The following is a 15,406-nucleotide window of genomic DNA, read 5'->3' on the forward strand; positions in this document are numbered from 1 at the left end:
TCTCAATTTAGTATAATAATACATTAGTCCTCTGAGAGGCTTTTAAATAATTATTTCAGTATCCCTTTATTAATTTTTAGGCTAAGACAAGAGCCTAGATTATTCTTTTTCCTTTTCTTATACAAAGTAGAAAGGAACTCGCTTCCCTGTGTATGACTGCAGTCTCATGGAAGAGAAGCAACTAACAAGAAAATTACTATATATTGTGACATATATTTTAACTATAACGACAGCTAGATTTTTAAGTGCTTTCTGTGTATCAGTACTTGGTTAAGTGCTTCAGGTGTATTTTCAATTTTATTCTCAAAACCTTGTATATGAAAATGATGTCTGTAATCCCTGTTTTGCAGACAGAAAAACTGAGGCTCAGAAACAAAGACGATAGTTCTACAGCAAATACGTGGCAGATCAAAGCTTTAATCTGGAGCCAGAGATAAGGGGTAGAGGTTATTTCATCCAAGACAAGCCTTTGTCCTACATATCAGATCTGTGGCCGTGCCTGATAAACTCTCCAAAAGACAGTTTATTAATGTGGGAACACGATTTCCCTTCTTTCACGTATTTTTCATCTTGATGATGAAACAGCTGTTTCTGGATCACTGCACTTGGCTGTTAGAAGGTTTCCTCCCTATACTGCAGCCATTTTGATTCATTGTACTCAAACATTTTGCTCTCATAATAGAGCGTGCTTGGACAGTTTTTTGGGAAGGGGCTCGAAATAAATGTTAGTTTCTAAATGCAAATTATACTGCTTTGTTTTTAGTCGCTTCTTCCTGAAAGACAAAAATGCAAACAACTGTTTAGGAAGGCCTACTTATTTCCATTTAGTGGGAAGTACAGGCCTGCATGTGGAGACAGGGATGGAGGCTCTCCTACGAATGATGCTAATGCTTGTCCATTTCTAAGGCTCACCCAGAATCACTGCATGTTTCCCTGGGGAAGCTGGAGAGTTTTACCCACACAACACTTTCAACAGCATGGAAATATGTGACCCAAAACTTAACACTTCATCATTCCCAGCCTCTTTATTCACATTGAGTATAATTGTTGAATCCCTTTTCAATGACAGCACAGAAAAGGGAATCATCAAGTGGCTAGAGGGAGAGTTTTGACATGTCTGAGCTGCAAAAAAATGCAAGGAAAATCCCAGTGGCCTTCTTTTTCTTCCCAGGGGCTGTTGCAATTGAGAAAGTGCTAACTCTTTGACTTTCAGCCTCCTGTAACTTTCTGTTTTGTTTATGCTTTGGAGAAGGTAAGTTTTGCTCTTCTCCTTAGTAGGTAGCATTGGCTGCCATAAAAATGTGTAAAATTCTTAGCACACCAGAAATTGCTCTAATATTTCTTGCCACTGTGAAACTTTTACAAAGTGTGACTTGAGCATCTTAGGAACAGAGAAGCAAGAGCCAACGGAGTACTAACTTCAGTGGGTCTTATATCTTTTCTGTGAGCTATGGGTAGATGGTCTTCAGAAGAGTATATACTCAATGCAATATGGACCAAGTATATTGAGCCTATCAAAAAACTTAGTTAAATTCGGGAATAATAAAAGTGTACACATATGTTAATTTTAACTTTAAATATAACAATATACATCACTTACCCATTAATAAAAAAAAAAAACGAGGGCCAAAGCCTGAAATTTTGTGTCATCAGTTCTTTCCTAAAACCTTCCAGTAGTAGAATGCATCCAATCTCTAGTTTCAGTTTTTTAAAAATAGAACAGTACATAAAGACACATGCAAGGCAATATGTTAAAAATTCTTTAAATTTTTTGTATTTTTCCCAGTCTTTTAGAGTTTCAACAATTCCTAATTCAAAAAAAATGTTTCAGTAATTTGCTTTTATTGAGCAAATCTGGATATTTATAGAAAATTAAAACTCTCATTTCCCACTAATATTTAACTTATTTGCATCACGTTTTATAAATATTGCAATAACTGAACTGGCATAAATGGGTTTGGTACCAAACACCTTTGAACTTTGATAAGTAACTCAGTTGGCAGAAGAGGTAGCGCGCAAGTTTGGACACTTTAAGAAATATTTCCTCAAGACTTTATTGTCTACAACAAGAATTGTGCTTTAAGACTACTTTTCCATGTGTTATTGCAAAATGCTATAATATTTTGTTTTCCTTCCTCCTTACCTCCGTTTCCCCCTCCCTTTCTTGCTTCTTTCATCTATGCTTTTCTTTCTACCTTTTTCTTTGAATTTCAAAAGAACCCTACTGGAATGCTCAGTGCATATCAGCTCTTCACTGGTTTTGGGAAATTCACAAATACAACACAGCTTCTATCATCAGGGAGCTCACAACACAGCCAGTGAAACAAATATGTAGATCAAGAATTACATGGAACTTCAAGCATTGCCAATGAGTATTTTCTGAGGCAATTATGAATACCCCAAATCTAGAATGCCAGCAAGTTTCTAGTTCTTTCTTTTCCTATGACTAACAGCTCCAACATTAAGCATTGGCTTTCTTTTGGGACCACTTTTTTCTCCCTACAAAGAACTATTTTGAATACTTAACAACCTTGACTTCACCCAAAGAGAACAATAGACTCATGTTGACATTTAGAAGCCAAGCAGTCAGCTAAGTTCACTCAGGAGCACTTACAAATCAGCATTCTGCCTCAAAATTCTAATGCCAGTGCAGCTTTGTAAATGATTACAGTCATGGGTTTACAGGGTTGCTTATTAATATTTAAAAATAAGAAAGTTAAAGCTCCAAAAGTCATGGTTCTAATAATCTATTAGTTTGGTGCAAAAGTAATTGTGGTTTTAACCATTGAAAGTAATGGCAAAAACTGCAATTACTTTTGCACCAACCTAAATATGAAGTTATTGTTGAAACATAATTGCATTTGTGAATAATAATAGTAAAAATAATATTGTTAAATAACTAATATCACCCTTATAGTGTTCACTGAAAAATCTTTAAACTCTATTCAAAATATTTTGTTAACTAGTAGTTTAGAGACATTTTCAAAAGCAAAACTTGAATTGAGAATTGTTTTCCAGTTAAACCTATTAACTAGATTTATTTTATACAAAATGTCTCATCCACACAGATTTGAATAACAGAGGTTTTATTGTATTAAGTAAGAATTGGACAGAAGTTTTGATGAAAAGAAACAAGAGAATTCTTGAAATGTCAATCATTGGAGAAAAAAGTGTAAAATGTAAAACATAAAAAACCTTTACTTTTTAATAATTTTTAATTATTATTTAGAAAATAGTTAAATGCTGAACATTAAAAGAATTCCTCTCTAAAGTAACAACTGCATCTCTATATTGTTTCCCAGGGTTTTGGAAATCCCTCCGGTGAATATTGGCTGGGGAATGAGTTTATTTTTGCCATTACCAGTCAGAGGCAGTACATGCTAAGAATTGAGTTAATGGACTGGGAAGGGAACCGAGCCTATTCACAGTATGACAGATTCCACATAGGAAATGAAAAGCAAAACTATAGGTAAGTCATGTTACAGTGTAGTGCTCAACTACCTTTGACATAGCCACTTAATAATTGTAGTGGGAAAATGTGAAAAAAAAGAAACGAAAATCATCCTTCAAAATGAAAATTGGGTTTTTTGTCTAGACCTATTACAAAGAGATACAAAAAAGCCTGTAAAGACTTTTTCAGAGATTTAAATTTCAGTTTTCATAGGTTGACTATCTTTGATATTGGCTTAAATTTTAGAGAATGGTGAATGAAGTCAAGCATACTGTTATTATGTGGTTATTATTATGAAGTTGCAGTGAATTCATATTTATAAAAATGATAAGAGTTTTATACTCACACTCATTGGCTTAAATAATCTCTTCATTCTAAAAAAGATTTTCTAGTTCTACTTTTTTTGATGACTTTTCTTGAATTAGTATTTTTCAAATGATCTTGAAGATGATAAAAGTAAAATTTTATATATTTGAATGATTTACATAAAAGAGAAGATGAGGCATGAGTTAGAGGTTTTTCTTGGTAAATAATCTAAAAAGTAAAAAAAATGGAGTAATGGTATCAATATACATAATATGTCATTGCAGATGTAAAAATAGATAAACTATACACTTAATGATACATGTTTCCAATTACCGTTTTCAATGAGGAGCTTGTCTACTAGGGAAAAATAAACACACAAAAATATGGCTAAGGAAATAGTGTGATGTGGTAGATGCATTGCACGAACACTTATTGTGTTACTTCTATGTTCCTGGAATTCTACTGGGCACTGGTCTTACAGATGTCAAAGTCAAGCTTTGTTACTAACTAGGTCACTAAAAACTGGCTGGCATTCCTTGGGAACAGGGAAGATATTTTAGTTACTTTTATACCACTACTCATTAATGCAATTCTTGATGCCTATATAAAATGTCTTTAATTATGTGTGCCTCAGTTTTGTTCTTAGAAAATTAGAGTTGCAATGATTTTTAACTCTCAATATTGGGACTGTTCTACTTCTGTCTTGAAAATGTGATTGTATGAATTAAAGGGTGGGCACATTGCTTCAAATAATTGCAACAATAGCAACCCAACCCTTGCGTGTGTGTGTTGTTTCAACCTGTGTGGTTATCTCATAGTTCAACTCTTTCTGCTGCTTATTTGTCTTTTCAAGACAAATTTTTTTTTTTTTTTATTTTTTAGAAGTTTGAATTCTGCATCTTTTCATGGGCACAACTCATTTCATTTTAATGGATTACATATGGGATTGGATCCTTGGAGACATAATAATCATTTTCTCTACAAATAGTAATGATGTCACCACAACAGAGAATGAGAAATAGATCTAAAAGAGTTTATAGTCTCATGGTGGGGTTGGTGGGGAAGCGAGGGTGTACTTAATGGCAGCTCAAGAAACCAAAGAAGACACATTTATAAAATGCAATGGAGTGTAAGAAGAAATGTTTCCAAGGAGGTCAATATTTTGAGAGTTTTATAACAAGAAAAACCACTGTTAAACATCAGGGATACTCTTATGTAAATGTTTTGACCTGAAACTTGAAACTATATGAAACTTGGCTAATGTCAGACAGCCTGACAATAGGACTAGCAAATAATTAGTCTAGTCTTTTTCTAGGCTCCTGAAGAATTTGCTTTGGTTCCTTTCCAAAATGTCTCTCAGTTCTTCATAGGTGGCTGTGTATGTGAGTGTGTGTGCGTACACATGCATATGCATGTGTGTCAGGCTTGGAGGGTGTTGGGGCACAGAGTGTTGGGGAAGGTTTAGGAGGATTGTTGGCATCTGCAGTGCACTTCAGAGTGTATCGTGTGAATGCCATTCTGCCATCTGCATGAGGAAGGAGCGCTCACCTCCTCTTAGAGTGCCCCACTGCCCTTTTGAGCATTTCTCATTTCTTTGACATCTGTGTGATTTTGTATTCTCACCACACAATAAGGATTTATGATAAAAAAAATAAGTCTTCCCTGCTAGGGTGATGCATACACTCTGATATCCCCATTTTTCTTTCTTGAGAATCAAAATTAAAAAGCCAGAAGAAATGTAACAATTTAATTTCAAACCTCTGGTTTTGTGAGAAGGATAGCTGAGGTTCACATATATATATATGTGTGTGTGTGTGTGTGTGTGTATATATATAAAATATTGTGTTATATATAATATTGTATTACATATAATATATAATGTATCATATATATAATATGATATCATATATATAATATGATACATTATATAATATGAACTCTTCAAGCCTCACACACAGGCATATGCATGTGTACACACACACATGCACACACACACACACACACACACACATATACATATGAATCTCATATATATATAATTTTGCCCAAAAAGGGAGAAAGACTTAAAGAAGGGAAGTCTGACTACTACCTCATTCAGTGTGGTTTCTGTTCTGTCATGCTGCTGACTTGAAGTTAGTGGTTCTGGCCTCTTTCCTGCAGGGACCTAACAGAAAGTAGATCTGCAGTCATCATCTTCTCATGCAATTCAATATACGATTCATGTTGGCATGAAATGGGAAATGATAACTCATTTAAACACAATGCTTACTCTGGTGAAAGATTCATCAAAATAAACACACTGTAACATGGTGTTACTCACTTTTTCAAAGAAAAATGGAACAGCAGCCTGAAAACAGAAGCTAAGCCCTTGCAACTTTTCTTCCTGCCTGTATCATCAAGTATGCCTAGTACTGCTTCTCTAGGCCCAGTAATGCCTCCCGTGGCCTCCAGTTAGAACTCCCATTGCCCATCACTGCCTCATGTGCTTTTTCTCCATTCACGTCTCTTCCCTCTGAATTGGCATGTCTCTTTGTGATCAATTGTTTCAAGTATTAATACTAAGATTTGCATAGTATTCCATAATCTATGAAATGATTTTTAACAGTACAAGCATATAAACCTCTTTTAGAGGTAGGTATTATTAGATACATATTTTCTTGAGATGGAGTCTCACTCTATCGCCCAGGCTGGAGTTCTGTGGCTCAATCTTGGCTCACTGCAACCTCTGCCTCACCGGTTCAAGCAATTCTCCTGCCTCAGCCTCCCTAGTAGCTGGGACTACAGGTGCATGCCACCACGCCCAGCTAATTTTTTGTATTTTTAGTAAAGACGGGGTTTCACTGTATTAGACAGGATGGTCTCGATCTCCTAACCTCATGATGTGCCCGCCTCAGCCTCCCAAAGTGCTGGGATTACAGGCGTGAGCCACTACTCTTGGCCTAGACACATTTTAAAAATAAGAAAACTAAGGTTTTGGTCAATTGACTTGGTCAAATTCAACTAAATTCTGACTGAAATATAAAACTATGAAATTCATACTAGGTTTTTGTTTTCTATGTTTTTTCTCTTTTTAATTAAATTCAGAATTTTTTGGGGTTTTATTTTCTAACACATATTCTGTCTTGGAAATTTTGTTTGAAAATTCTTGTAACAGGTGTGGTCCTAATGTATAAACCTAACTGTGTTGTTTTTTAAGAAAAACCTTTATCATGCTCTTGACACATATTAATTAAAAGAAAGTGTTGTGAATGGATAGATGAGCTTATAAATGTGCACATATTACACATATTTTTCTTTTATCCTCTAAGGAAACTCCAAATAATTTTCCCAGATAGAAAATAAAATCTATAGAACCCAAGAGAATATAAATAAGAAAAAATAATAATGTAAGACTGTCATTATAAACATAGCATATGAACTAACATGTACCACTGTGAAATTATTTAATACTTCCTCTAGAGAGGTAGTACTATCCAGATCTTCATCATCTGACACCCAGACAATTACAGAACCTTCCTGCCTCTCTAGTCTTCATACTCTCAAATATATCTTCCGTGCTATTGTTGAGATGATTTTTCTAACAGACAACTTGATCTTTCCCTCCTTCATATATGTCAAGAGTGTTCAAATATCTGCATGTGAAAGTCTACCACTAAGACTCTTCATGACCTGACCACTACCTAATTATGCACCTTTTGCTGCCATACACTCTCCCTAACTTTACCCACCTGGATACCCTTCTCATTAACGGTTATGTTCTGGTAACTATTTGCAATTTCCCTAAATCCTCCATGCCTTTGTTTATGCTATATTGTTACTCAACACATAAACTTAAGTTTGTCACATCTTAAATCTTTAAGATTCTCTCTTATTCCAGGAGGTCTTCCCTGATATCTGCTGTGGTAGATGTAATGTGTCAACTCATTGCCCCCTTCAATACTAAAGCACTTTTTCCTTCCACCTCCAGGAAATGTTGACTGACAGGTTGCAGCTGAAGTCCCCTTTCCAGGCACTGTTTGTAGTTAAAGAAAAATTAGGTGGGCATAGTAGCACACACCTATAATCTCAGCTACTCGGGAGGCTGAGGCGAGAGAATCACTTGAACCCGGGAAGTGGAGGTTGCAGTGAGCCGAGATTGTGCCATTGCACTCCAGTCAGGGCGACAAGAGTGAAATACCATCTCAAAAAAAGAAAAAAATAATACAGTGACATCACCCAAGATTACTTCTTGCAAGATAGATTGACTGGTCAATATAAGAGTATAAAGACCCTCTTGCCCCAATTTGGGGCAATTCTGAAGAGCCCTTCACGATCCAAAATTCCACTTGAGATTAACTGAGGTCTTCACCATGACAGCATGTGAGCCCTGCATTTCCCTCTGCTGAGTTCTGCATGCTTCACTCTGCCACAGATCCTGAGACCTCTCCCTTCTCCACCTCCCTACACTGATTTCCCAGAGAAATGCACCACCCTCATTCTTAGGCCAATTTGGATATTCTGTGTTCCCATTGACCCATAGCACTCTGGATAACTATCCAGGATTCAAATCCTGTTATAAGTCATTAACGAGTGGCTATTAACTCTCTAACTCGTGCTCGCTCTCTCCCCGCAACCCCTCTCTCTCTCCCTCCCTTTGAGTGTGTGCGTGTGTACACGTGTGTGTGTGTGTGTGTGTGTGTTCTCACATTTTAAAGTGTAGAAACCATTTTTGGAAAAATTCAAGATATGTAACTAATTTAGCCAAATTACTAACTAAGCTTACCTATATTTGAGGCACACATACTATGCACCAGATGTCTTGTTTTCACAAGAGAAAACTGAGGCATAGTACTTTGTACAAGGTCACAGACACTGATATGATGAGTAGGAGTCCAATTTCAAATGTGGTCTTGTAACTGCCCACCATATGGCCATGCTCAAATAAAGACAAGTTCATCAGTTAATTTCTAGAATTAAATAAACTCAAAACACATATTCTATGATATAGTATATGTTTATTCTAACCCTTCTTCTCTCTTTAACAATTTGAATGCCTTTGAACACATTACCTATCCCCTCTAGTTCTCAATTTTCTATTCTTACAAGTCAAAGTATTTGTAAAGCATCTTGCAGCTCAAACATTTCCTACAATAGAACTACCTTTATGTGTGCATCACTACTTTTATTACCTTTCGATTCTTTGATAAAAAATTAAATTTGATCTCTCTAATAAACACTTGAGAATTTATTATCAGTTTAGAGATAGAATAATGTTTTACTTCTCATGAAAGCTTTGCTTGTTCAAATATATAAAGTTAAAAAAATATAAAACCCCCACTGCAACAATAACTACTTTAAAAATATTTTAATAATAACAGATTTCTCGTATGATTGAGGAGATGCTATGTCCACTGGAAGGAGCTCTGGAATAGGAATCAGGATATGGAGGCTGAGAAGTAATCTGGCTCCTCCACCTGGGAAAATGGCATGGTTGTATTTGTCAGTGTTCAGTCAGGGGAGCAAAGCCATTAGGAGTCTTGTGGAAATAAGGTTAAAACATATGCTTGAAACATGGCATGGCAGACAAGCCACAGCTTGTGAAAATCTAAGAAACCAATCTCATGTAGCCACCAAAATGGAACCACAAAAAGGAAGATCTACAGAAATCTGTTGCCTTGCTGTAGTTCCGTGGCATGTGGTTGTGCAGTCAAGCATCTTGTGGTGGGTCTGGAGCTGTTGCCAGCATCAAGAAGCCAAGCTGGATGCTAAGTGAAGAAATAGACAATGCAGAAACTGCCAGGCATCTCTGCCCCTGGACTTCACCATATCTGATGACGTCCTCAGAGTCAGACCACTGCTTCACTTTTGCCTTCCAAATCTCACACAAAATTCCCTTTTAGCCAACCCCAGCTTAGAATCTCACAAGGAAGGGGATTCAGGGAAATGATGTACCCAGATTAACCAAGTTGATATTACTTTCATGCCTCAGTTTTCTTATCTTTCAGTGAGAATAATATCCTCGAAACCAAAAGAGTATACAAATATACCTTGTATCTGGGAAACTTAAATATCATGCAAATACGAAAGCCATTTAGAGGCTGGGTGCAGTGGTTCACACCTGTAATTCCACCACTTAGGGAGGCTGAAGTGGGAGGACTGGTTGAGGTCAGGAGTTTGACATTGGCCTGGGCAACATAGCGAGACCTTTGTCCCTACTAAAAATTTAAAAAACAAAAATTGACTAGGCATGGTGGTGCACACCAATTGTCCCAGCTATTTGAGAGGCTGAGGCAGAAGTTTTGCTTGAGCCCAACAGATGGAGGTTGCAGTGAGCTGTAATTGCACTGCTGTGATCAAGCCTGGGTGACAGAGCATGACCCTGTCTTTTAAAAAGAGAAGAAAAGAAAAGAGCAAACAGACTTTTTAAATTCAATTTTTATCATGCCCAAGAAATATATTATTGAGTCAATAAACAACTTTAAATTATATATTCTATATTGAAATCACCACTATTATCCCCAAAAATGTCCTTGGCTGGTTGGTAGTTGCTTATTTACTTGAATTCAGGATCCCATTCAGCTTCACTGTTTGCATTTGCAGTTATGTCTCATGAGTCGCCTTTTACCTGGAACAATCTACCACTCATCTATCAATTACATTTTTCAAGACTTTTGGTCAGCTTTTCCCAGAACATCTCTTTCTGGGTTTATCTGACTATTTCTGCCTGATTAGATTCAGATTAAAGCTTTCTTGAGAAGAATACTAAATAAATGATATTGTCTATTTCCCATTCTATGACATCCAAAGGCACAAAAGATTAATTTGTTCCATTATTCATTGGGCTAAGGTTAATCACTTGTTAAAGTTTTTTTTTTTTTTAATGCAATACCTACTCTCTCAAAGAAAATTCTTACAAAAGATCACAATGTTTAAAACACGTGAAGCTGATCTATTTGAAATGATTGTGGGAAGGTGGTATAATGTTTTCTCTTGCTGTTATCTCAAACATTAGTACAGCACAGTTTAAAAACCATTGTGTTATATTATTATAAATAAAAAAGTAGGATTTACCAATTGGAAATAAATTTCACTGTACTATTTTTAAATGTAAAAAGAAAACTATATAAAAATTTTTCTGACTTAATGTTAAAAGAACACTATTTTAGTGAGCATATTCCATTAGAAAGTCATTTTGCATATAATTATTTTCAGATCTTGGGAACAGTTTGTTCCTGACAGTTCATTATTTTGTTGTCTTTTATGCTATTAACTTAATTAGTAAATCCTCTATCACAGATGGTGGTATCATGAGCCTCTCTTTTAAGCAATAGAAAATTTATATTAGTTAAGTCCGAATGATAATGTTTAACAATTTTTAATGCACATCTTATCATTATAATCTTACTACATAATTTATAATGCACATTTTGCGGATATTTATGTTTTATTGACTTTATATTATTTATTGAGGATAAATGACATCATTAGGTTAGAACTGACTAATTAATGTCTGTCATAAGCCTTGTTCTGGAAAAGATTCCACATGAAGAGACGAACAGAATTTTCAACCAAAATTGTGAAGAAAACAACTTGAAAATAATTTGGTCATTAAATATCTTTTGGCACAAGGTTTGCTTTTGGCCAAGACCTTCATTGGGAAGTAGTTTGATGTAATTTGTAAAACACTATATCGGGAATCCAGAGACATGAACTCTAGACTTGGATTTGCAGTTACTTTTCTGAACGACCTTGGACAATTTGCTTCCCTTTTCCAAGTCTCAGATCCTCAGAAGTAAAATGAGGAGGTAAGGCCGAAGTTCTTTCCAGTTCCCCAATGCATTTTTTTTTTTAATCATTAAAGTATTCCCAAGCCGTGTATGTATTTTCAAGGACAAAACAAATTCATGTGGATTGAAAAGAATTCTCTGGAGCCTCCCATGTAAATTTAAGCCCTGCATTTTTGTAGATATTGCAAAACTTGTTTTACTTTTTTCTTTCAGTAAAATGTTTCTTATTTCTCTGATCCTCTGGGCTACATAGTCCTGGATGGAACCAGTAGCAAATATGTTGAAATACTAAGAGGAAAGTTATTTTTTTATAGCAGTTCTGGACTGATCAAGGTATGAAAAAAATATATAAGAAATCTCCTGACAGTTTCTACTCCCCTGAATTCTTGACATAGGTTTTCAAACTCAAGGTTTTAAACAGTCTTATTTGTATTTTCAAATAGTTACTCCAACTTGGAAGGTGCATTACTTTTATTTAGACTGTGATTTTTGTTGTGGTTACTTCGTAAAACCAAGAAGGAATTGTTTTAATCATCAAAATATATATTTTAATCCCCTTGACTGAGATGAAACATTGAAAAGGAAAAAGGTTTCCTAGGTCTTCAGAGGCATGGAATGGGCACAGTCTTACAGTCACTTTGTTCCTTCTTTAGATCTTTTAAGTGCTGGGAAAATCTCTTCACTTAAAAATGCAGATGAATGTCAGTCTCTAGAGTCTTGGATATTTTTCAAACTGATGAAAACAAATGCCTCCATGCTGTTAGGTCTAAGAATTCCCAGAGGATTCCTGTCACGGAATGGGTAATGTTAAGACTCAGAGCACTGCTGTCCTAGAAACTTACAGGTTGGCAGAAGTTGCTAGAACCAGCTAACAAGCACTGCCTCCAAGAAATTATCTAAGGTGATGTCTCCTGTGATCCACTGCTCTAGATTCCCCTACTGCTGTTCACTATAAAAAAGATGAAGGCTCCATGAAATATTTGTTATGCATCCATCATGTGCTATCCTAGGATAAAATGTCCACCGAGATTTCAGTACAGACCTGTATGCGTGTGTTCGTGCAGGTGCACACCCATATGTAATGGAGATGGAGTGGGGTTGGACAGTTTCAGATAGCCAAACACGCAATTACAATGCCATGAGCACAGTCAGTTCACTTACAATCACAAATATGGTGTCACTAAAGAAGGCTAACCAGTTTTGGAAGGTCGAGAAAGCTTCCAAATGGTGGCCTAAAGTGACATAAACGTGGCAAATTGGTATGAGTTGGGGAATAGTTCAGAGATGGGGGTAGAAGAGGGATTAGCTCAGAAGTGAGACTCAGCATGTCTTGCTAGGAAACCACAAGTGGTTAAGTGTTGCTTTAGCTTAGAGCATAAGGGGGTAATAATGACCAACCATGATGCTAAGAGAAAGAAGAGCCGGGCTGCATGTGGCAGACTTGGGACAGGTAAGCAGCCATGGCCTCTGGGGCAATTCCTCTGATACGGCCTTTTCTCACATCAGTTTTTTCCTCAGTCAATATTTTGATTACTCCGTTTGGTAAATATGAGCAACAACAATATGCACGCTACTGTGGATGAAACAAAACCCCACAGAATTCAACCCCTGTTTTTCAAGAGTTTATTCACTTTGCCTAATTGGATTTTCTTGATCCTTTAAATCTTAGCTCAGTCTGTAGAGCTCTTAGTCTTTGACTGGGTAAGGAGCCCCTTCCATGTCCTCCCACTGTGCTCTGGGCATGTCTTTATTAGAGTCCATATCACACTGGATTGTAACTGCTCTTCCCTATTATTAGAGTGTAATCTCTAGGAGGACAGGAACCTCTTCACAATGCTTGGCACACATCTCGAAAAATAGCATTTCTTAATAGATATATATAAAAGACCTATTGACAGGGTTTTTTGTGCATTCAACGCAGGTGATTTTTTTGTGTGAATGCACATAGCTGACTAATATATGGCAATTCTTGATCTAGATACCAGAAATTCAAAGAGCAACAAGTAAAAAATCCTGCCTCCGAAGGTTTATGGTATAAAATGACAGTTTCCACTAAGATTTCTAATAAAGTGTCATGTCCTTAAGTTTCCTGGATTTTTGCTTAAATAAGACTTGTTTTCTAGAATTACTAAACTCTAGGCTCTTTTATCTTTATCTCTTTTATCTTTACTTGCAAATGATATGCAAGAATTTCTATATTGCTGATAGTAAGTAAATTTAAAAAATTAATAAAATTGTCCCACAGCACACATTGTTCATTTCTCTTTTAACTGGCTACAGTTTTGCTTTTACCTACATAACTTTACTAAAATTACTCTCTTAAAAGTTATTATAGTTCTTTTGGAATCAGAGTCTGTCTTCATTGCTTTATCTAGCCAGCCAACCACCATACACTTATCATGTTACTATTACTTTTGTGGCACTATGCCAGTTGTTTTATTTCTTGAGTGTGCATATGGGCAACCAGGGTGCCTGTTTAAAGTACAGATTTCTGAGTCGCACCTAAAGATATTCTTATGCTGTGTTAGGACCTAGAGCTCTCAGTCCTATCAAGTGCACTAAGGTGATGCTGATGTGGAAATAACACTTTGGTTATACCAAACAGACACACCATGCCTTCTCTTGTGGGGCTAATAGTTTAGGAGAAGGAAACAAACATGGAATACTAGACTCAAAAGTTTTAGCCGAACTGATTTAGCCGAACTGATTTAGTTTGATTGTTTTGTTTTGTTTTCTGATCAAGGAACCATAGATTTAAAAAAACAAAATGATGGAGCCAAGGACTTTTTCCCTAGAATAATGAAGAAGCACAAAATTTTGTATAAATTTATGTGTAACTCAACTTTACACTCACAGTCCCTGGGAAAGAACCCTTGGAATTAGGCTATCATTGGTTACTTAAAAAAAAAAAAAAAGTGGTCAATTCTACTGGAGTTGGGAATGGATAGGGTTCATTGAAGGAGATTAAGTGGGACTGGGAAAGCTTCATAGAGGAAATCCTTAGAGATTTGTGAAATGAGTTAGTGCTCATGAGGCAAGTGTGGGGGTTAATAGCAGGGGGAAGGACTTGAGATCCCAGCCAGAGGAGCAATGTGGACCCACACTCCGAGGTAAGAGACAGCCTGCATTATTTAGAGGGCAGCAAGTATTTAGAGGACATCTTGTATGCAGGGCTTTACTGTGCTATAGATAACAGAGGGCTAGAATCCATGACGAAGAGTTTCGACTCTAGCTTGTACTGATTGTGGAGACAAATAAGCACACTGATGACTTTGGTCAACAGAAGAATCTGCTAATGCATGCTGGAGGCTTATTTGCAGACCTTATAGCAATACAATGTCCAAGTACAACAAGGGAAAGTATTTCCTCTTTGCAAGAAACCTCAGACAATGCATCTCAATGATTTTCAACATTTTGCTTACCCTCTCCTCTCTCTATCTGCCCCAAGGGGATGCTGGAAAGTTAGTTTCTTATTGCTCTTTAAACACAAATAAAAAATGAGAACAAATCTACCTCCTGAGAATTTGTTTAGACTGAAAAATCACTAATTTCAGTCACAAGTTTTACAAGGTCCTGACTTAATTTTTGGTAACAAAGCAAAACCCATAAACTCTCTGAGATGGCCATTGGCCTGGTCTTTTAGGCACCACAAGACGGTCAGACCAGAGAGTCACTCACTTGAAGCTGACTCTATCAGTCACACATGACGCCAAGGGAATCCAAATATGTTTAAGGGACTGTTTGTGTTTTTAACAGGGGTCTTGCTGTCACGTAATTCATTTTGGCACTCAGTTTTGTGTGTGTGTGTGTGTGTGTGTGTGTGTGTGTGTATTCTTAGAAAAGGAAAGGAATACTAGAATAACTATTTTATTTTGAACTAAAA

The 15,406-nt window shown here is 36.3% G+C and overlaps 1 protein-coding gene across 3 annotated transcripts in view; it reads left to right on the forward strand.

Moving 5' to 3' along the window:
• Nucleotides 1-15,406, forward strand: part of ANGPT1 (angiopoietin 1) — a 257,588-nt gene that overhangs the window by 218,879 nt on the left and 23,303 nt on the right. For all 3 annotated transcript variants that reach the window (XM_011930937.1, XM_011930953.1, XM_011930946.1), the window contains one exon: nucleotides 3,303-3,469. In XM_011930937.1, coding sequence (XP_011786327.1) covers nucleotides 3,303-3,469 — 167 coding nt within the window. The remainder of the gene's footprint in view (nucleotides 1-3,302; nucleotides 3,470-15,406) is intronic.

This window comes from Colobus angolensis, unplaced genomic scaffold (assembly GCF_000951035.1).
Source record: "Colobus angolensis palliatus isolate OR3802 unplaced genomic scaffold, Cang.pa_1.0 Scaffold121, whole genome shotgun sequence".
In the NCBI taxonomy this organism is placed as follows: Eukaryota; Metazoa; Chordata; class Mammalia; order Primates; family Cercopithecidae; genus Colobus; species Colobus angolensis.